Raw genomic sequence first — 23,377 nt, forward strand, 5'->3', positions numbered from 1 at the left:
CTTCATTACATTCAGCCAAAGACACAACTTTTCCTATTTCTCATTTCATAAGTTTTTAACTTGTAAAAGAGACACCACAGCTATCATATACAAATCATGGCTAGTAAAGGATGCCTACATTGTATTCATACATTTAATAATCTTTCTGGCTGCAGGATAATACAAAAACTAACAAGACACTTTTCAATAAACTTGGTCAAGAGTTAGATGATGTGGGTCATGTCTCAGTTTTTGAAAAAGACAAACCTTGTTTAATAAACTCGAACTGCACCAGTATACTTTACACATCAGTAAACAGGTTATTGTCACATTCACTATCCAAATCAGAATCTCCACACAATGCAGCGACGCAGCATTCCTGAAAAGTATGTGTACAGCTAACAGTCACAAGCAAGACACAGAGATGGGTTTTAGATCTACACGAAAGATCAAGTTTATTTAAGAACCACCTGCATACAAAACATATTGCACATCAACCAACCAGACGATCCTTAAAAAAACAACAAAAAAAACTTTACTGTAGTTGACCCAACAAAAACACTTGGGATGTCACAACTCTCAGTAGTCCAAATTTGTCCCAAAAGAAAACCTCTAAGCATCGCATGTTAGTGTCAAGAAAACAGAAGAGATTGTTTTTGTTTGTTTTTTTAAATACTGTACATTTTCTTAAAAATAAATAAACCAAATATATCTCCTTCCTTAGTGGAACAGTCATGACCAGTTTCCAGCCAGCCAGTGTGGAAGAACCATGAAAATGACATCGTCACCTGGGCAAGGTTTTCTGGAAACATCTCAACACCGCAGTGGTCGGTTTTTACAGGGCTCTGTTTTCCCCAACAGTGGGCAGATAAAAGTGGACAATACCCTAAAAGAAACTCAAGTGACTTTATTGAATTCCTAGTGAGGGAAAAAAATTAATCAGCATCAAGCATTACTCGGGATGTACGTAATGAAACAATGTTTAGGAATGAGATGTTTCCAGGTGGCCGAGCACTGATGGTACATATCTGTCCAGCACTAAACGGTAACAAGCCAGTTTTCAGACTCAACTACAATCACGTTTTAAACAGAAGAAAGGTTATGTTTCAGTGCAAAGAAAACGACTCTTCTACAGTTTCTTTTCCAGACACGATGTAAAAGCATTTCTTCTGTGACCCAAGTGGTTGCATATTGGAAAAACAGGAAGCAGCTAATGTGAAATTCTTCAACAGATATATTTATTTATATATATATATTTATATATATATATAAAGGATAACTGGATTCATCCCCACCCTCCCCACAACGAGAACAGACACTCCTGACTTTAAAAAGATGCCCCTAAAATCTTTTTGGGGTGTTTCAGTGGTTGCCTTCACCTCCCGCAGTACCATAAGAGAACATTTAGCACATGGAGACGCCGTGTCTGGTTCCGCTGTGGCAGATGAAGGCTAACACAGAAACAGGTGAAAGGATTTCAGATGGCATGCAGAGCCAGGCAACGACATGTTGAATCTACTCTCAAGGCACGACAGCTAATCACGTTTATGTCAAACATACTTGGGGTTTCCAACAAGCCAATCTGCACTGTGCTACTGCCCATGCAGATCAGTTAATTTACATCCTGAAATAAGTTTATGGAAGCATTTTTCTGGATCCAACTAGGAAAAGGCTTTTTAAAACCCTGCTGTGATGTTTCTACGAATAGAAAAAGGACTGCTGCATTCATACCACAGTATGGGTTTGACTGGAATCCCTGTCTGATTTAATAAACGCTGTACTCAGTGCAGCCTCTCCCAGAGCTCTCAGTGAAGACAGGACTGAAAAGCAGTTCATGTACACATCTGTAAGTTTATGTGTTTGACTATCTTTGGCAAGCTCATACAGGAAGAACTATTGTAAAAAAAAAAAGAAAAAAAAGGAAAATGAATAGTTGGATAAAACAGGTGTAAAAAGGGAGGTTCAGGTTCTGACCTCTGAAACTTGCACAGCGGAACAGGTCACAAATATTTGGAAAATCTAAAATAAAAAAGAGAGAGAGAAAACAGTGCTTTAAATGTTATGGTTCACTTCTGAAGCTGCTCCAGTCATGGAGATTCAATCAAGTGCAGCTCTAGAAGTTCAAATATTTGAAACCATTTTCCTTGCCCTGACTAGGAGAGTCCATTAACAACAGCTTGTGGGTTAGATTCCTCCTTGTAGGAGACTTTAGTGGACTTCTCAGTGGAAGACCTGGGAGCTCTTGTGCCATTGTTGCCGTCGCCATCGGCTGCACCGTTAGAACCATTAGTGGTTGCCACGGCAGAGTTTGGGCTGTGTTCGGCGATGACATCCACCTGACCCTAAACAGAAAGGTGGGACAAACAGTGTGTGATGGGTGAGAGAGAATGACGAATGAATGACGAACACTAAATCACCAGTGACTGCCAGGCTTTTAAAGCAGCGAGAAGTGAGGATATTGTAAACTAGGTACTGACCACATCCTTGTTTTTCTGGGAGTCCTTCTCGATCATCTGTCTGCTCTGAGACTCAGCCCTGGATATGTAGTCAGCCACAGTAACTAAACAAATACAACAACAGAGAAAATAAACTATGAAAGCACATGAAGACTGACTCCTTCATACCAGAGCAGAGGCACAAATCTGTTTCAGATATTCCAAACTTCATCAGGATTGTATCGTCTTCACAGTTCTTGTAGATTAGTGAAACACACACAACAGCAGCATTTGCAGTGTGAAGTGAATTACTATTAAACCTGTGTACACAGTTAAAGAAAAAGTGCCCTTTCTCACAGTCTGAGAATAACCTTTTTACTAATTATGCATTTTAGATTCAAGATTACACCAAAATATGTTAGAACAATTTACAATGACACACCACACAAACAAGACTATTAATTGCTGTTAATGTCAGCATGACAAAGCAAAAGCAAGTTGTGACAAAGTTATTGGTAAAAAAAAGGTTTTCTGCTAAAAAGAGATGCATACTTATATTTCTACGTACCAAACCTTGTTAGAAAATGCTATATTACAGTATTGATCAGCCATATTGAATCAAATAGCAAAAGCCAAGAACACGACTGCTCAGTTTTCCATAGTTTGTGTTTAGCATGGTGTTGGTGGAACACAAACAAACACAAGGTTTTTTTAGTCAAGTCATTCAGAGTGCTCACTGGAGGAGGGCACACTAGGTGATCCAGTTGCCTGGTTACCTGGCTGCCTCTCTTCAGGCAGACGGTTTCTGCGACGTCGGCTACGATTACGACGTTGAGGTTTAGCTTCCTGGTCATCTAAAGGTGTCAGGTCATCACAAACAGAGGGATTGGGGTGGAGGGACTTACATCGCGATCTACAATTGTCATCTACTTTGAGCTGCACTGACGCCCTTTATGTTTCAAAATAGAAATGATGCACTGCTGCACAGTCCTGACAGCTCAGAACAGCAGTCGGTATAACCTGAATACACTGTGTGAGACGACAACAACAACAACAACAACAACAAACATCTAGTAACGTTCATACCTGTTCCATTTTCACTCATAGAGGCGTTGTCTGACTCGCTCATGCCATCAATCAGAGTGGTATCCTCGTCTGTTCTGCGTCGCCGAGATCTTCTGCGGCGGTTAGCAGGCAAGTTGGAGTCGCTAGCATCTGTATCAGCTGTCTGATCGGTCTCTGTGTTTACCTCCAAGGCTCCATAGTGATGGTTATCCTCATGGTCTCGAGGCCCTGCTGCACATACAGGATCAGATTAATAGGCAAAAACTTTCAAACAGAACTTTAACAGAAGAAAATGATAACTTAGAGTGTCAATATATCTGTGAAGGTTCCCAATCATCCAGGTCGTAGTCTAAGGAACTTGGAAAGAAAAGCTTCTGGCCTTCTTTAAGTTTCCTGAAAGACGTTTCAAGGAAACTTAAAGCTTCAGTCCAGAACTGAAGAAGCTTCTTGGATGAAACGTCTTCAAGGAAACTTAAACAAGTCCAGACGCTTTTCTTTCCAAGCTCCCTAGACAAATTAGAGTGTCCCTACTTTCCTTGAATTATCAATTTTACCAGAGCTGTTGCTGTAACTTCCTCTTCCTCCACGTCCCCTTCCCCTTCCTCGGCCGGGTCCTGGCCTTCTGCGGCCATCTCTCTGTGGCCGTGGGCCTCTCTCCCGCTCCCTGCAAGTCCACCAAACCAAATGAAATTGATTACACAGAACAGCAACCAGCAGTTTAGTCAAAAACTGGTGAGATAATGCAATATATGGATCACAGTAACCTCACCTTTCATGATCTTCTCCAGCCAGAGACCAGTCACTCAGCTCATCTTTGCGCTCAGAATCTGTCTCAGAGGCGTTGGACTGCTCTGAGGTGTTGCCTGAGTGTAACCAAACACGTGTGAGAAGACAAAAAAAAAGAAAGAAAGAATAACCCACATAAAAAGGATAGAACAAAGAGGGAGAAAGAAGGAGATAGTTATACACCTTGTTACAGGTGCGAACAATCCAAACATTTGACCTCCTGCATGATTTTACTGTATATGTGATTTTTTTGCACATATAGCGTTTGATTTTTAGAGATGCCTACCATATCCAGTGCTGTAGTTGTGGCCCCTGCGTCCACGCCCTCGGCTGTTGTAAGAGCGACTGCCATGCACGGACGTAGAGGAGGCATTGGCATTGTTTTCTGTATTATACCCGCCTCCTCTCTCCCCCCTCTCTCCCCTGTCCCTGTCAACTGGTCGGTGGCCCTGGGTAACCTGACGCAACTGTTCGTCAATCTGCATCCGTTCCAGACGAAGCTGCTCCACCTCCTAGAGCAAAGGAAGACGATAAATAATACAAAAAAAGCAGTATGTTCTAAACTAAATAAATAAAAAATGCAAATCTGAGAGCTTTGTTTTAAAATAGTCATCACGGCACACACATGCATAATGACCATACACACATCTACATCACATCCAATTCGCCTTGTGTTGTTTATTCTTAATCTTGCTAGGCTGCCTCCCTGTGTATAATCCACAATCTGCCTCAGCTCTTCCGCTAGCTGTGCGCCCTCTGCAAGTAGCTCCACCATGTCCTACACACAAACGGTGCAAAACAAAGCACACACGAAGCACCAACGCAGCACAAAACATGCAAACAGCACAGGACCCACACATACACATGGTGTAAAATGGATACACAGCAAAATACAGACTGCAGAAGAGCAAATTTCACATATCTATGAATCCTGCACTACGTTTTTATATAAGATTACTTGCTAAAGACTGAATTGGTGGTAAATTAAAATCCAGCTCAACAATACGGAAACGAAGGCTTCATTGTAACTAAAGTAACGGCCTCCAATATGAAATATTTTGACAATATTGTAATATAATCATTTCAATATTATTTCTATTTACTGCATACAAACATATTTTCCATCCTTCTGCACTTAATATTCAAATCAAATTAAATATAAGAAATTATAATAACACATCTGAGAACACTATCTGCAAAGCACATACAAAAAGCAATCCTGCTTGAGCAATGTTTATTGTGTGCTGTTTCCATGCTAAAAGCCGGGCAGTGTCATTAGTCTTGTGCCAGAGTGGACATTAAAAGCAGCTTGACATAGCTGGGAATTCACATTGCAGCATTTGAAAAAGGTTAGCAAACGCAACACGCAGACACACGCACAAAGGTGCTCGTACATTTAGGTAAGAGATGTGGTACTCCAACAAGACCTGAACGTTGCCAATGCTCTCCTTAGTGCCGACAAATGTGAATGGGACCATTCCCTGTGTCAACAAAACAAAAAAACACAACACAGATGTTAATATGGGACTGTCCAACTAAATGACACTGTTTGTACGCTCTGTACTCCTATAGACTTTTAAACATCTGTCATAGGGATCAGTGCTTTAGCAGTTGGGGGTAAACACATCGCAGTAGCAGGCTTACTTCTTGTCTGGGCTGCTTGGTATCGTTGTCTCCTTCTATCCTGACACGCACCACACCGGACTTGTCCACTATCTCCTGGATGACCTTACCATTTTTACCAATCACTTTGCCTAAAGACAAAGAAAAGAGAAAAGGATCAAAAGGTAGGATGTCGCAGCTTAGGTCAAAAAGATGAGACACTAGTAAACTGAGGATATATAAGCACAGTACAGGGAGTGCAGAATTATTAGGCAAGTTGTATTTTTGAGGAATAATGTTATTATTGAACAACAACCATGTTCTCAATGAACCCAAAAAACTCATTAATATCAAAGCTGAATGTTTTTGGAAGTAGTTTTTAGTTTGTTTTTAGTTTTAGCTATTTTAGGGGGATATCTGTGTGTGCAGGTGACTATTACTGTGCATAATTATTAGGCAACTTAACAAAAAACAAATATATACCCATTTCAATTATTTATTTTTACCAGTGAAACCAATATAACATCTCCACATTCACAAATATACATTTCTGACATTCAAAAACAAATCAGCGACCAATATAGCCACCTTTCTTTGCAAGGACACTCAAAAGCCTGCCATCCATGGATTCTGTCAGTGTTTTGATCTGTTCACCATCAACATTGCGTGCAGCAGCAACCACAGCCTCCCAGACACTGTTCAGAGAGGTGTACTGTTTTCCCTCCTTGTAAATCTCACATTTGATGATGGACCACAGGTTCTCAATGGGGTTCAGATCAGGTGAACAAGGAGGCCATGTCATTAGTTTTTCTTCTTTTATACCCTTTCTTGCCAGCCACGCTGTGGAGTACTTGGACGCGTGCGATGGAGCATTGTCCTGCATGAAAATCATGTTTTTCTTGAAGGATGCAGACTTCTTCCTGTACCACTGCTTGAAGAAGGTGTCTTCCAGAAACTGGCAGTAGGACTGGGAGTTGAACTTGACTCCATCCTCAACCCGAAAAGGCCCCACAAGCTCATCTTTGATGATACCAGCCCAAACCAGTACTCCACCTCCACCTTGCTGGCGTCTGAGTCGGACTGGAGCTCTCTGCCCTTTACCAATCCAGCCACGGGCCCATCCATCTGGCCCATCAAGACTCACTCTCATTTCATCAGTCCATAAAACCTTAGAAAAACCAGTCTTGAGATATTTCTTGGCCCAGTCTTGACGTTTCAGCTTGTGTGTCTTGTTCAGTGGTGGTCGTCTTTCAGCCTTTCTTACCTTGGCCATGTCTCTGAGTATTGCACACCTTGTGCTTTTGGCCACTCCAGTGATGTTGCAGCTCTGAAATATGGCCAAACTGGTGGCAAGTGGCATCTTGGCAGCTGCACGCTTGACTTTTCTCAGTTCATGGGCAGTTATTTTGCGCCTTGGTTTTTCCACACACTTCTTGCGACCCTGTTGACTATTTTGAATGAAACGCTTGATTGTTCGATGATCACGCTTCAGAAGCTTTGCAATTTTGAGACTGCTGCATCCCTCTGCAAGATATCTCACTATTTTTGACTTTTCTGTGCCTGTCAAGTCCTTCTTTTGACCCATTTTGCCAAAGGAAAGGACATTGCCTAATAATTATGCACACCTGATATAGGGTGTTGATGTCATTAGACCACACCCCTTCTCATTACAGAGATGCACATCACCTAATATGCTTAATTGGCAGTAGGCTTTCGAGCCTATACAGCTTGGAGTAAGACAACATGCATGAAGAGGATGATGTGGACAAAATACTCATTTGCCTAATAATTCTGCACTCCCTGTAGATGAAAGTTTTTGTTTAAATGTTGCTGAGAAGTTGAGCAAATAATGTACTGAATGAATGAATGACTTGTTACTAATTACTCATTGCTGTTACTAAATACCAACTTCTTTATCCCCTTCTTAAAATAGTTGAATCTACTTACCAACAAGGTTTCTTGGCACCTGGACCGAATCCTCTACAAATTCCAAGAAGCTTCTGGCTTTCTTTACTGCCTCTGCTGTCTAAAGGAAGACACAGGGTCGCTTACATATATTACACACTCAGCTAAAACATATACACAACCCAGTTACCACTGTACAACATGTACAGTATATACACAAAGAGCACGTCTAAAGAGTCCCACGCTATTTCTCTTATAAATAACATTCTCCATGTGAGACCATTAAAAAAAGAGACTTAGCAAATCCAATTTCATGTCAGCATTTTCATATTACTTCACACATAACCTGCCATACAGGAATAATTATGGATTCTTTAAATGGTGTTCATTTCTTTGTAGGAATCTCGTCAACTAAAAGCAACAATTTCATAAGAAAGATATGTTATTACTTCTTTCTTGTTCACCATTAGAGAAAGCATCTATACTGTTTACCAGTTTAAGTGCACATGTTAAACACCATGTCACCCTCGTCATCACTTCTCTTTCTCACATCCTCACTGGCAGGAGCTAAGACGTGAGTGACAACCATGTTGTTGTATAGAATAATAAAGCCCTGCTGATAATTCAATATATACTGAAAGACAATTTAGCCAATTTAAGCTCGATAAAATACTAAATATTTACTGATTTTGTTGTGGAAATTACTTTTACTTTGCTTTTATATACAGAGGGTAAAGTATCTATTGAACAGTTACCCAATTCTTTAAGTAAGTATGTTTCTAAAGGTGCTTTTGACATGAAATTGTCACCAGACATTGGTAACAACCCATGAAAAATGTGAAAAAGGGCATGGTAACTATCAGTAACTAGAAAGCAATCCTCCCACTTAGTGCAAATTCATTATCAGCTGATTCAGTCCCAAATGATGGCCTATAAAAAGCTGTCCCATTACTAAGATGTCTCACAAGAAACACACAAGACGGGTAAAACCAATGAGCTCTCGCAAGACCTTCACAACCTTATTGCTGCAAATTTTTCAACATAAAACGACCTCCCTATAAGATTTCAGACAGCAGAGTGAAAAGAATTATTAGAAGAGTTGTTCAAGAGCCCAGCAACAGAAAGACCTGGAATCAGCAGGTACAATTGTTTTAGTACAATTGTACTCACCACGCACGACTCCATTGCTGAAGAAAAAGCATGTTGAAGCATGTTTAACAACAACATTTAGACAAGCCTGTGAAATACCCAGAGGAAACAGTCTGGTCAGAAACCAAAATGAACCCTTTGGATGCCATAAGGCACTGCACTGCATCACCCCACAAACACCATACCAACGGTGATGTTTGTAGCTGGGAACATCATGGTGTGGGGCTGTTTTTCAGCATACAGCACTGGCACGCTTCATATTATTAAAGTAAGGATGAACGTGGAAAATGTGCCATGACATTCTTGATAAAAATCGGCTGCCGTTCACCAGGATGATGAAGATAAAATGAGGATGAATGTTTCAGCAAGACAGTGATCAAAAACATACAGCCAAGTGAACTCTCAACTGGTTTCAGAGGAAGAAAAAGCTGCTAGAATGGCCCAGCCAATCACCTGACCTGTCTCCTTTATAAAATTTTCAGAGAAAGAACTAAAACTCTTCATAGAAGAACCCTTTAGGATTTAAAGACTATTTATGTGGAAGAATCACATAAATCCCACATTACAACTACTTTTCCATACAGGAGGCGCCTTGAAGCTCTTGTCACCAACAAAGGCTTTTGTACAAAGTACTGAATGAACTTCAACAACTGAGACATTTCTCATTATTACACATAATTTATGGACATCTTTGGTTTGATTTCTTTGCATGTATGGATTGGCCGACATCTGGTGAGAATTTATGTCAATAGCATCTTTAAAAAGTGACTTAGATCATTTTTGACATGTTAAATAGTTATTTTACCCGGTGTACAATCCAGTAACCCTACTACCTCCTGTATTACCAACCTACCTCCCCATAAATCCTGAAATTGCCTGACTCCTCATCCAGCTCAATGGCAGTTACACCTGGAACCTTCCGGGCTTGCTGGATGTTGCTACCATGGCTGCCAATGGCCAGGCCCATTAGATCCAGTCTCACTGTAAACTCTTCCTGGAAGGAAGACACCAAGTGCCTGGAGTTCTACGAAAAACACAAGACATAGTCAAAACCAATGAACTCAGTCAGCTCTGTCTGAAGCTTTCATCCTGTACAAAAACTGAACAATAACAAATTTAAGTGTACTGTTAATTTAAACTCAAAAACTAAATGCTCGACCTTACAGAGGTTAAGATTATTGAAATATCTTTGGTAATATGGTTGTGTCCAAGGATGCTGAGCTCATGGACTGACAATGATCAGAGGAACTGCTAGTGGCTTGCCAATCAAGGCATTTTTTTGTCTTGTTTTTCCATGCATTACATTACACTTATCAGATTCATGAGTCATTAACTTTATCAGCTTCACTATATCTTCATTTCAGTATTTCTACATATTACTGACACTTGTGACACAGATGCAACTTCAAACTCTGTAAGGAACGGCTACACTGATCCACCATCACAAAACTAGAGGTCAAAGAAGAAGAGGATTCCTGTCTGTAGATGTAACTTTAAAGTATTTGGAAAGATGCTACTTTGTCTTCTTTCCTTAACTTCTTTAGATTAAAAGATTAATATGTATGAGGAGCACATGATGCAGGGCTGAGCAGAGACAGGTGAGCTACTTCAAAAAGAAAATGAAATTAAAAAAACAACAATCAAAACAGACTGAACAAGTTTGTTGGAAAAAAAGTTTAGTTAAAGAAAAAAGTCTGTCAAATGTTATAACTTTATACAGTTTTTGCTGTTCAGCTATCATCCGCCTACTTACAGTCACCCAATGATAGGCTAAACCATCCATCACTGTATATCAGGGGTGGGGAACTCCAGGCCTGAAATGTCGGTGTCTTGCAGATGTTAGATATCACCCTGGGTCAGCACACATTGAATCAGATGATTACTTAATTACCAGCCTCTGGAGAACTTCACGGCATGTTGAGAGGGTAATTTAGCCATTTAAATCAGCTGTGTTGGATCAAGGACCCGCAGGACACCAGCCCTTGAGGTCTGGAGTTCCCCCATCCCTGCTGTATATGAAGGCCACCCTGCTGGAACAGCACACATTAGTTCTTTTTGAACTGGAAGTAGAAAATAAACTTGCCAGTTACTTACCTACTTCTTTCTTTCTTTTTTTCTCTTATTTTTAAGTTTCAGCCACACAGCTTGCATTAAGTGCACCGCACTATGTTAACCCCACTCTCCCACCTCAATTATTGTATTATATTATGGTATTATACAACAATCAGTCTGGAGATCACTGCCCAATACTAAATGGCACAATAAAAAGCTATAAGCAAAACGACAATTGCTCAACTAAAAAGTATAATTTGGCTATTGTTTTAGCTTACTTTAAGCAGTAGGATTGTATTTTACCATTTACCATAATAAATGGCCTGAACTACCAACTGAGATTGTTCCAAGGCAACTACAGTGCATACAGTAACCCCAGAACATCTCAGTAACAGGTCTTTTTCTTGCCATCACCCTACCTCAAGGTGTTTTGTGGCTTCCTGGTTGCGTGACATTAGAAGTAGCTTGGTCCTGAGGCTGCGCAGGTGCATGTCACTCAGCAAAGACACACGCTTCACTGTCGTCTCGTTGGTGGACTAAAACACACACACACAGGAAATAAAAAGACTTATGCAAATATGTGGGGATACTCCTCTGCTCATAATCACTAAAAGAAATGAACAGCTGAGTCATGTATTAGACAAACATGCAGGGCAGGATAAAGGTGTAGCACATCGTGCATTAGCCTTGGTGCTACTGTACATTTCCACATGTCACCACAGAATCACAGAAAGCCAGTTACCACAATCACTAGTTGGCTGGTCTCAGGGCAGTATGAGATGTGAGAGGCTCCCACGGCTTTCTTGAAGTCTTTATGAGCATTTTCATTCTGGCACCTGTCCACAAAAAACAAAAAACATATTACCTTCCAATCCTTAAACAAACAGTTCACATCTACTGAAAAAACGAGACAGACCATATATAACAGGTACAATAAAGGCTCTACTGCATATACACACTCTCACTGCTAATGAACTAAACAAGCCTGTGAATTTAGTTAAAATCTGTCTGTCTCTAATTTTGTTGCTGTAAAGGTGCTGTACATACGCTTCTTGTAGATCCTGAGGAACCGGGACAAAGCACTTGTGAAAGGAGTTCTTGGTGATGGCCTTGTTGGTGTTGACCGGACGCAGACGTTCAAAGGTCACTATTTCGTTGTAAGTCGCGTCACAGGCTGCATACTCAATCACATAGAACTGGAAATATGGAAAGGTTCAACAAAAAAAATGAATAAGTAGAATACTCTTCATAGTGCCTATAGTCACATGTACAAAAAAGGTTTTACTCACATCTCCCTTCATCATGCGGACTTTAGCCAACCACCAACCACACGGCTCAAGTTCAGTGGCTCTAGAAAAGATCTGCCAGGAGACGAAAACATAAGCAGGATAAGGCACATATAGAAACAAGCAGGTGAGGACAAGAGGAAAAGAAAAAAGGAGAGAACTTATATCTGTGTCCTTACCTCCACCTCGTCACCCTCTCCAATCTCCTTCTTGACATCAGCAGGTGGGGGCATCCTGACATCACTGAAGGGCACTTGGCGTTCTGGCTGCCAACTGAGAAAAAAAAGACCCCATTTTTTTCTTTTACCTAAAACATGGTGGTTCTGGATCTATGATAAAATATTAAATTTACATGTTTTATGAAAACTGGTCAAATGCAGAAGAAGTAAAGACTCACTTGTTCTCAAAGGCAATAGTGAGAGAGTCATCGTGGATATCTTTGACAAAGCCCTGCAGGAGGGACAGAAACACAGATCAGCGGTTAAATATAGTTCCTGCTTTAAAAGAAGAGTTTTTTATGTCTAGCAGAAAAAGTGACATTTTGGGTATGGGAACCCATTTTTTTTATTTTGTGCATGCACACAAAGTATATACGCATTGTTGACAAGATGCACACTCCTGCTGATTGTTTGCCACTATCTCATCTGTATACAACTCACAGTAACATGCTAAGATATGCAAAGCACTAGCAAACAATTCTGAAGAAAAGTGCTAGGATGTATACAAGGATGTGCACAATAATGAATTTAAAATACTTAAAAACCCTGCATGAAAAGAAGCAAATTGAACATGTTTGTTAAAACACTAGGATACAGTGTGACAGCACAAAGTGTAAAACTGAATGTGAACATAACTACGTTTCCCACAGATTTAGATTCAATTTGTTGCAGGAGGTGGGCATGTGCACGCAGATAAGTGATCTTGAGCTTTTGTGTATAGAAGGCACACACTGGCTTTCTTAAAAGAACTATTACATAATGTGTTTATATTATCTGATTTTTAAATACTTTTCTCCCCTGCAAATAATTTAATAACCAAGTAGCATAGCCTCCCACAGCTTCACTCCAACTTTCAGGATGTTGGATGTCAATTAGCAGCTGACTGATACTGATGACTGCCACAACACTCAGCAGCAGAGGTCTTAAAACTGGACTAGTAAAATCTGAAAGCCATAAACAAAGACTTCTTTCAGCTGGTCCCTTCAGGGGTTGCCACAGCAGACCATCTGCTTCCATGTCACCCTATCCCTAGCATTCTTCTTTGTCACACCAACAGTCTGCATGTCCTCCATCATTACATCCATAAACCATCTGTGATGTCCTCCTCATTTCTTCCTGCCTGGCAGCTCCATCTTCAACATCCTTTTCATCCATCTCAGCCTTGCATCTCTAACTTTGTCTCCAATATGCTCAACCTGAGCTGTTGCTCTGATGTACTCATTTCTAATCTTGTTCTTACATTACATTTTCTAACTTAATCTAAACATCTTCACTTCTGCCACCTCCAGCTCGGCCTCCTGTCTTTGAATCAAAGCCAAACTTGCAGGCAGTGAAACCAGCAACTTTCCAGAAAACGTACCAGAAAACAAACAAAAGAACAACAAAAACAAAGGACAATGGCAGTGGCAGTGAACTGAAGAAAAGTATTTTAGTGAGACACTGACAGCTTCATGAGCTTCTTCAGGTAATTCGGCAGTTAGATCAATTACTATCAGAGAAAGAGAGCTTTGTTGTCACTGTCTTAGTTTATGTTTTAACATGTTTAACACTGCATTTATTAGCATATTAGAATATTATCTGCAGTAAACAATCATACTTTCTTACACTATGTGAGATAGCATGTTTGAAACCTTAGTACGTAACCAAAACCGATAATAGTCTAGCACTACTATTTAATACTGTGGTATGCTAATACTGTGACAGTGACATCAGCACCACTGATGGTAACAGATAGTGACCAACACAAGATAGTTTAGTGTGTAAAATATCTAAATAAATAAAAAACAAAATGATATATTTGATAAGTATGGACTTGTTTGTTTGCTTGTTTGTTTGAAGGGCCAGAGTCGTCTCTATTTTTTGAGGCGACTGAGGTCCTTCAACATCTGCCAGAAAATGCTGAGGATTTTCTATGAGTCTGTGGTGGCCAGTGCGATCCTCTATGCTGTTGCATGCTGGGGGAGCAGGCTGAGGGTCGCAGATGCCAACAGACTTAATAAACTGATCCGTAAGGCCAGCAATGTTGTGGGGATGGAGCTGGACTCCCTCAAGGTGGTGTCGGAGAGGCGGATGCTGTCCAAGATAAAGACAATGTTGGATAACACCTCCCACCCACTCCATGACATGTTGGTCAGTCACAGGAGCTCGTTCAGTGAGAGACTGAGATTACCGAAAAGCACCACTGAACGACACAGGAAATCATTCCTGCCTGTGGCCATCTCCCTGTACAACGCATCCACTTAACACACTGTTTGCTGCTACAACTACACATGTTTCTTTTCCAACTATTTATTTATGAGTGACTTATGTATGTATGTATGTATATATATGTATATATTGTACTATTCTTAGTTAGCGTATTGTCTGTCTTGTCTTAATGTTGGTTTAAAATGGAGCACTGTAACAAAAAATAATTTCCCCCAGGGATCAATAAAGTATTCTGATTCTGATTCTGATTCTGATTTTGCAAGTTTAAGTTTGAACTGCTTTCCAGCATTTGACAACATTCCTATCACAGGGTGGAAGCTGCAAAATTACTTTTATATATCCTTTATTTATCCAGAAAGTGATATTGACATTACAAAAGCCTTTTTCAAGACAGATCTGGCCAAGAGGGCAGTGGAAAACGCAACAAATATATCATCACAGTTCTTTCATACACAGGCACAATAACAGAGAGACATAAAAACACTGTAAAACTAGTCATTTCCTTACTTAACGTATAACTCCTACATAAATCCTAATGACTACAGTCTATTTAACAACATAAGTAAAGATATCATTAAAAAAAGCCCCAACAAAAAGAAAACACACACGCACACACAGAAACATCAGAAATCAGTTTTGGCAGTGGATCATTTTTTGGCACAACGCCTGTGCTAGAGTCAAACGTGAGGTACCCAACACTACACACCAGACTTGGAAGTACTGAACCCCAGGTTCAATGCGTTCAGACACTTATTTAAGCCATGTGTCTCGCTTGCGTGAAGGACGGTGTTGATTACATTCAAAGAAAGCACACACACGTATGTCTAAAGAGTTTAAGACACAGGGGTGGCAGAGTGGACAGAATCGCCCAGGGAAAAAAAGGGGTGTGTTAAATAAGGAAAAGCAATGAGAACAGTGTGAAAATGCAGTAGTACAAAAGAAGTCATGGGATGTGAAGGTGAGACAAGAAAGAAAAACTTGAAAGTCTGGAGAAAAATGAGAAGAGAGAGGAGACACGGGGAGAAGAGGCGAGGGTGTTGCTGTGGGCAGCACGTCTAGAAATAGCTTTAAAGTCGATGGTATCAGTGACCCACTCGACATGCCAGCTGGTCGGGATTGACAAGGAACAGCTGGCTCACACATACCGAAAAAATAGCTTCGGAATGATGGAGTATCAAATAATAGACAGCGACAGTCAGTCGTGAAGTCTGTGCAGAGAGACTTCAAAATCTCTCACACCACCAACCATGGTGCCTTCACAACACGACACACTTTAGTAAACTGCGTCAAGGTATAATGGGCTGGTCCTCCGTGTTTCTGATATCAGCTCAATAGCCAATGATGACACATGCAGATACTATTTACTTCAGCAACATCTTTCGACGTCAACAGCTAGGCAACTAACAAGTTAGCTAACTTTCAGCTCGAGAAAGCGGCACAAGAAGTCAAATAAAATTAATAACACCTGCTCTGTGTTACGTATTCAAGTTATCGCATGCAAGACTGCGGTTCTTCCAAACTGGCTTTGAAGAAAGGTCCTCAAAAGTGTCAGCTGGCGAGGACATGGGAGTGACGCTAGCTTAGCTTGCTAATTATGGCTAGCATTGCTAGTACAAGCTAATATCGAACTCTCGGGTACGTACAGAGGAAGTCGGATCATGTTGCCACAATCCACGAGACTTAAACTAGAATACTGTACCGTATGAACAACTTTTATGTTTGAAACTGCATTGATAAGCCGGTATTTACCTTGTAATAAGCCCCGTTGGAGCCACGGACCTCCACCGCCAGTTCTTCCATATTGGAAACGCAAAGGATGTTGGGACGACAGGTGCTCCTTCAAGCGTCAGGACTTGACATCTTAGCACCAGTAAAATGTATAACAACAAGTACATGTAAAATTTGCACATTTAAAACTGAATTAAAATGAAAATATAACTTGTTATTCTAATGTAGCTTACCTGACAAACCAAAAGTGAAACTACAAAAGATGAATGCCCTTTTATTTATGTTTTGTAGTTTTAGTCCCGTTTTATTGTGCTGTTGTAATGACCATTAGAAGACACCTACTAAATCACTTTCAGTACATGTTATTCCATTCTTTGCAATAACACAGACAACCAAACTGACCTAGTCAAGATAGCTGATTCAGATGCAATACTTGTAGTAAAAAGTAAATCCCCATTTCAGTTTCCGGAGCAGTGTTTCCTAGCAGAACTACGGTGGAAGGATTGTAACACAAAAAGTTTGGTCTGATTATGTGATATTTAGGAGCAATATTTACTCTGCAAATGTAGTGAAGGACCGAAACCCCCCCAAAAAACCACAAACTTAAAGACAGTCAATTTCTGATGAAATTCAATTAAGGTTCATTTTATTTACATACTGCCAAATCATAGCAAATGTTACCTCACGGCACTTCATCCTGCAAGGTAAAGAGCTTAAAGCATTAGAATGAAAAGCCCAACAATCAAACGTACCCCTATGAGCAGGCACTAGGTGAGGGTGGAACAGAAAAACACCATTTTAACAGGAAGTACCCACCTTAAGGAGGGGCAACTATCTGCTGCTACTTCAGAATTACTTTCCTGGACTCTACTGTCAACAGTTCTAAATTTGTATGAAATTGTAAAAAAAAAAAAAAAAAAAGAAAAAAAAGTGCACTATCAGAATATAAATGTAGGTCTCTTTTATTGGGATACAGCTGGAAACGCTGCTCTAATAGTAAACGTCATCAGTAATGAGAGTTGTAGAAAAAGGGTCAAATGCTTTGTTCACCTGTAGTTAGACTATGATAAAAAAAAAAAAAAGACATTTGCTGTGCATATCTCTGTGGTGCGAGATTCAAACTTAAGAGATACATGCTCCAGTTTTTTAATTTCCAGTGTTTAAACCCATTTTAAAAATCCAGCTTTACCTGCCTATGAAACTACATCTTCTCAGGTATAAGAAAATGTAGCAGTGTACTGAGCAGCAGGGAAAAATTAAACAGTATGATGAATAGCTCTGAAAAGGCAAACTTGTGGTGCCTTGGAAGAAGGGAAAAAAAGAAGAATACAGGGACCTCACCTCATTTTTGCAAAGAGTTCTGACTGTTCGCCTCTTTTTTTACAGGTGGGGATTTGTTCCAGTGATTCCCTTTTCAATCCCTGCATTGCCATTGTACGCACAAGTCACTTCAAAGTCATACAGAGTGATGACATTTGTCCTACAGTGAAGCATTTATGGTCCTGATGAAAGTTCATTCTTCCAGAATGATGACAGTAGTTGCTAAAATAATTGGTGCGCTTCCAAAAAAAAAAAAAAAAAAGACCCCAAATAGATATTCTAGCCACCGGGCACATGCACAGGTTGGTAATGTTAATTATAATATTACCAAAATATTTTGGAAAACACAACAGATGGAGTTTATTTTGCATAGTGTTCCAGAAATCTGTGGTTCAATGCCTTACTGACAAACTTATTTTCAGTGTTTCTGTTATCAGCCAACTGACATACATTGGTGTGTAGTACAACATAATGAGTAATCAGCAAACTGCTGTATTAACAGCAAAAGCTACAGTTCTCTAAAATTCAGAGTTTCTGTATTTTTATCATTTTGTTGTGCTAAAAAGATATGGGAAGAAGAGAACTAGCACATCTCTCCCCTAGTGTGCATTCTGAGGAGTAATGCAGTATTCATTATTCTTTTTTCGATGCAATGGCCTATTTCCTTGTGTTCACATTAGTAAGTTTGGCTCATTTGTATAATGATTTATCACAGGTAGCCAAGTTCACATTACCTTTTAAGAGATCTTCATTTCTCCTGCACAGAGAAAAGTGTATAAAAACCGTGTAATACAAAACAGCTGACCAAAAAATGTTCAAAATTGTCAAAATATCTCAAGTACTGAGAATACCTTCACATCCAGTGCAGGTGACATTTGCTTCCAGCTAATGGTGCTTGAATCCAATATTATTTTATCCCCGTTTTCACAGGAAAAATACGCCTAATTTGAGTGTATCTTTTGATCATTTATTTATCTAGGTATAGTTTTCTAAAAGCTTCCTGGCAGGGTTACTCTGTAGATTTGGTAGAGGAACATGTAGCACATAAGACTCTACACTGAATGTGGCAGACAGACAAACAGAGAGCAGGTGCTGGCTCATCTTTTACAAACAGCCACTGTGACACCTAGTGGCGATTAGTTATTCTCTTGAGGTCTGCTATCACTGTGCAGCAGATGCTGTATTATTTCTGATCAGACCATCAGACTGCACCAGAGATAAACTATAAATCATCCTCAGCAATATAACATCAGTGTGTACACAGTGTGCACTGATATTTGCAAGCTAGTATTTTTGTTCATCGATACACGTCAAGTTGGATGGAGAACAGATTCATTTTGTGTCAGTTTGGAAATGTCACTTGGACATTTGTTTAGTTATTAAAAAACCCCAAAAGGATCACTTGCAACAAATTGGTGGTCATATCTGTTTGCACGGTTGCAAATAAAGAGGAAAGCCCCAACATCAAAATTCAACTAAAATACCTGGAAAGATTTTTTTACTCCCAGATGAACAGAATTTCAGTAACAATTCACAGAATGACACATATGACAATGATCTTTATTTTTTAAGAAGAACGAACTGAAACACATAGAAAGTGAACATTTGTCTTCTTATATCATTGTGTGTAACTGTGTGTGAATTATGTAAAGATATACTGACTGTAGACACAGAAATGTACTCGGAACCATGTAAGTGTTGCTTAACACTTCAACAGGTGCTGACAATGTATATTTTTTAAATCTTAAGGTTAAGTTCAATATTAAAATCACAGTATTTATTTATCAGATAGCAATTATTTCATCATATAATTAAATACCAAAGATTTATTTGAAATGGTCTTTTTTCCAAAATGACCTTTCAAAGGGCTATGTCAACACATGCCTGAAAAACAAAAACAAAACAAAAATAATATAATTGAATTAATTATGACATTTATTTCTTCAAAACGTCCACCGTGTCCAAATACATTTCAATAAAGAATAATGTGAAGTCGTAAAAAAATAAATATACAGTATATGGATTTACCCAGTGGTTTTACGTATAATGTGTTATGTGGAACATAATAATCACAGGCTGAATTTAAATCAATATACCCCATAAGGATTTATAATAATCTGTTTTTTTCTTAATTGCAGTTTTATGTTTTGTTCTAGTGAGCTTTGATCCAAGGATAAATTCTTTCAGAATAAGACAGTACACTTTGCTATTAGGTGAAATGACTAATGATGTACACTGTTTAGCTTTAAATGCATGTATAAAATTTTTTTTAAACCAGGTGCATGAATCTAAATACAAATTATATATTTATTTCTTTTTCTTACATAGCAAAAAAAAAGGTACATCTTTCAGGATGTGCTGAGGTATCTTTCGACGTGTTCTGTCGCTGTGATGAGGCGGAGATGAAAACGCCGTGTTCCTGTAGTATTCGCACTGTGTGTAATTCAGCTCGCGCGCAGCTCTGTGGTGAAAATATTCTGTTTGGTCTGAAGACATTACCACAGACCCTCACAGTCTGCCTGATAGTCTGTCCTCACGTTCTGATTTAAACCAGTTTACCAATTCCATTATGCTAAGCCCGAACACTGGTTGGGAAATGATGAACGATTATGTGAAACACATAATCTCCCTGCTGCACCATCATTGCAATATGACAGCCAAATTTCATTCATCCTATCCAATTTCTTCCTTATTTAAGGAAAGAAAATTACTGGTCCCAGTAATCAGATATGTAGTGAGGCTGTGTGCAGGAGTTAAGCCCACTCCCATTAGGCTTTCTGCCTTCTAGCTCTGGCTGTAGTCAAATACACGAACACACAGACACACACACACACACATACAAAAAGACAGATACACATGTTCCACATGTCTGACCCTCCTCAGTTCTCACATCCCCTTTTCACCCATTTCAAGGACTATTATTTGGCCTTGATATATTCTCTACAACATCATCCGTTAGCGATGCCAGTTTGAAACACAGTGGCCCTTAAGTGGTTTAGAGAGCTGCAGACAGGCAGTTCTCTCACACACACACACACATGCACGCACACACACACACATCTCCTCCTCTCTTTTCTCTCTTCTGAAAGAGGCATGTACAAATGTTCATTTTCCAAACAACATCATCATTTTAGAAATTGGGCTAAATTAGATAAGAATGCAATTTTGTCTCTTTTGCCAATGATTATCCTTTGACAAAAATCTAATGTATTGACAAGATATTATTGGGGACCAATATTTGCTCCCTTCTGTCTATGTTTCTCTTTCTGTATCTGTGGAGCCAAATCACCAATGAGCTGCCACATTAAACACCGTGTCATTTATTGCTAATAGACTCTGGATATCATAAGCCCTCAGTGAGCGACAGTGTCATAAACAGAGGGACGAGTGTTGAGCCTATGGCTGTTTGTTCTCCTCCACACATGTCCAATTTTGCTTTCCAATTGGGAATGCATTATAGGTGTAATTGAAAATTAGCAGTACATCTTTTTTTTTCTTCTTTTTTTGAGGGGTAATTTATCAGGCCTCATTGTTCCTGTGTGACACCTCCAGGGCCTGTTTCTAACAAGGAGCCTGGAGCACCGGGAGGCTTTCTGCTTGCCCGGGCCCCACAGCGCTCTCTGTGCTTTGTCACTAATTGTGGCCTCCTCTCCACTGAATTGTGATTCGGCTAAAAGAGCTTGTTGGCTCGATGCAATGAAGCTGCCGGTGATGCTCTCACCATTATCAAAGATACTCTTGATCTTTTCAAAAGCAGGAAATAGATTTTTTTCACTCCCCCCCCCGTTCAATCACACAGAGGGTTGGAAGAGAAGGGGGGAGAAAAAGTAATTTGCAATGCGTCCATTAGTTCTTCATTAAAGCAAGATTAAATTGCACCTCAAATCACATCTGCCTTTTCTAGAGTAAAGGGTGACAGTTTTAGGGCCAAAACTAATTACTAGTGCCAATGAATGAGAGAGGAAAACAGGGCTGTTTTTACATGAGATAGTGTGGCCTGTCATTATATTCAGACTAATTCCACTCTGCCTGCTCTCTTAATGAGACCAGAACGTCCTCACATCTCTCTCTCTCTCCCCCTCGCTCTCTTTCTCTGTATCTGCGCTCGCTCCAAATGTATAATTTTGATAGCACTTGGAGTTTGCATTAATTAATTTTTCTGCGAGACCTGCTACAAGTGCCAAATCTGTGATGCTCTGAATTATCATTTAGAGAGAAATGGAAGACAGACAGATGCGGACGGAGAGACGGGCACAGAAGAAGACAGTTAACTGAAAACAGCGAGGAAGAATCAAAGCGAGACAAATACTAACTTTATTCATCTGCCATTGACGACATGTCAGGCTTGATCAGACAGCTGATGTATGGTTTTGTTTTAAAATGCACACTTTGTGGAGGACAGGGAACCTATAGAGCGAGGAGCAAAATTACAGCTACCTTATGGTTTTGATGATTCACTGTAAAGTCAAACTGCAGCCACAGGAATTCTTCCTGTGCCTTGTTGTAAGATTGCACTTTTTCACTGGTAATTTGTTATAGTTTGATAGCATTGTATGAATAGAAATGCATCGTAGCTTCAGTGATGGGCATACATCGCGTCCAGTTTGACAAATTTACGATTCTGACATTGTAAAACTGGCTGCAGGGTTTTGCTACTTAAATAATATGAATTGCTATGAATTGAAGTCCCTTGTAGTTTTGTGCTAGGCATAATCAGTTTCATTAATAGTCTTTTATGAACAGGAAGTTCATAGGAACTTCCTCTGCACTCTTCATTTCTGCACATCTTAACTGATGGAAGGAACCCCCCCCAAATGTATCCTTTTCCCAACTCCTCAGCACCTTTTTTCCACTCCGGCTTCCCCCCACCTCCGCTCAGATCGACAGACGCTCCTCTCCGGTGTTGGAGGTTGAGGGTGGTTAGATTAGTCTAAGAGCTGAGAGCAGTCAAGTCTCACAAACAGGATTTAGCATGTTGTCTCATAGTGGCAGCTCTGCCACTGGATCACATGGTTCTGATGAGCCCCGGGGCATAACATGCTTATGGCAGATACACTGCGATTTACAGAGACAGGAGAAGTGCAGAGTACACCAACTTAACATGTGTGCATTTGTTAGCGGTGCACAAAGTTGAGATGTTGGCATCTTTAAATGAGTCAACAATGTTGTGAGGCTTTACCCCTGCGCTGTGTATAAATCTCTTAATGCACCTTACAGGCTTTTCAGAGTTGCCAGCTGATTAGCCCTCTCAAGACGATTTTTGCCATCCTTAAATTTTTTTTTTTTTTTTACATACAGTGCATTTTTCACCCCTCGCGAGGTATCAAACCTCCTTTCCTTGCAAAAAAAAATATATGCACTAGCACTAATTTTTTTAAGCAGAGGAATCACCCCACTGGTTTCTGCTGAAGCGAGATTTGGCTGCAGAGACCGCGTTGGTTCCAGAAATTCAAACCTCATACCATTCCAGGCTGGGCTTATCCTAAGCTTGTTAGTATGTGCGATGCCGGGACCGATAGGGACCTCTACATTACCATAACGCTGCTGAATTAACTATGATCTTCCACTGCACCGGGAGGAAAACTGGCCTACAGAAGTTTTGCAATATGCTGTGCAGGATATTATGATAACATGCAATAATAAA

General features: G+C 39.9%; 1 protein-coding gene across 6 annotated transcripts; it reads right to left on the reverse strand.

Moving 5' to 3' along the window:
- Nucleotides 1-404: 404 nt before the first annotated feature.
- On the reverse strand, nt 405-16,541 carry fxr1 (FMR1 autosomal homolog 1). 6 transcript variants are annotated; one of them, XM_082510976.1, is made up of 19 exons: nt 16,435-16,541; nt 12,657-12,709; nt 12,439-12,532; nt 12,263-12,334; nt 12,021-12,169; nt 11,716-11,809; nt 11,393-11,509; nt 9,775-9,945; nt 7,815-7,893; nt 5,910-6,019; nt 5,660-5,746; nt 4,912-5,043; nt 4,552-4,777; nt 4,249-4,342; nt 4,034-4,143; nt 3,501-3,710; nt 3,191-3,268; nt 2,457-2,539; nt 405-2,321 (listed from the first exon to the last, which is right to left on the reverse strand). In XM_082510976.1, exons 1-19 carry the CDS (start codon nt 16,483-16,485, stop codon nt 2,133-2,135), a joined length of 2,199 nt encoding a protein of 732 aa, XP_082367102.1. In that variant the 5' UTR covers nt 16,486-16,541; the 3' UTR covers nt 405-2,132. The 6 variants fall into 6 exon arrangements, with proteins under 6 accessions (XP_082367102.1, XP_082367101.1, XP_082367105.1 ...); XM_082510975.1 differs by having other exon boundaries at nt 3,501-3,707; nt 5,660-5,755; XM_082510979.1 differs by lacking the exon at nt 4,912-5,043 and having other exon boundaries at nt 3,501-3,707.
- Between the last annotated feature and the right edge of the window lie 6,836 nt (nt 16,542-23,377).

This window comes from Aulonocara stuartgranti (assembly GCF_965226115.1).
Source record: "Aulonocara stuartgranti genome assembly, chromosome: 17".
NCBI classification, from domain to species: Eukaryota; Metazoa; Chordata; class Actinopteri; order Cichliformes; family Cichlidae; genus Aulonocara; species Aulonocara stuartgranti.

Coding starts and splice junctions, on each gene's coding strand:
- fxr1 (XM_082510975.1), bottom strand. CDS start 16,485: ATGGAAGAACTGGCGGTGGAGGTCCGTGGCTCCAACGGGGCTTATTAC. Junction 4,778..4,911: donor GAATTGGATGTGATGTAGAT/GTGTGTATGGTC, acceptor CCTTTGCTCTAG/GAGGTGGAGCAGCTTCGTCT. Junction 4,343..4,551: donor CAACTACAGCACTGGATATG/GTAGGCATCTCT, acceptor GGTTACACTCAG/GCAACACCTCAGAGCAGTCC.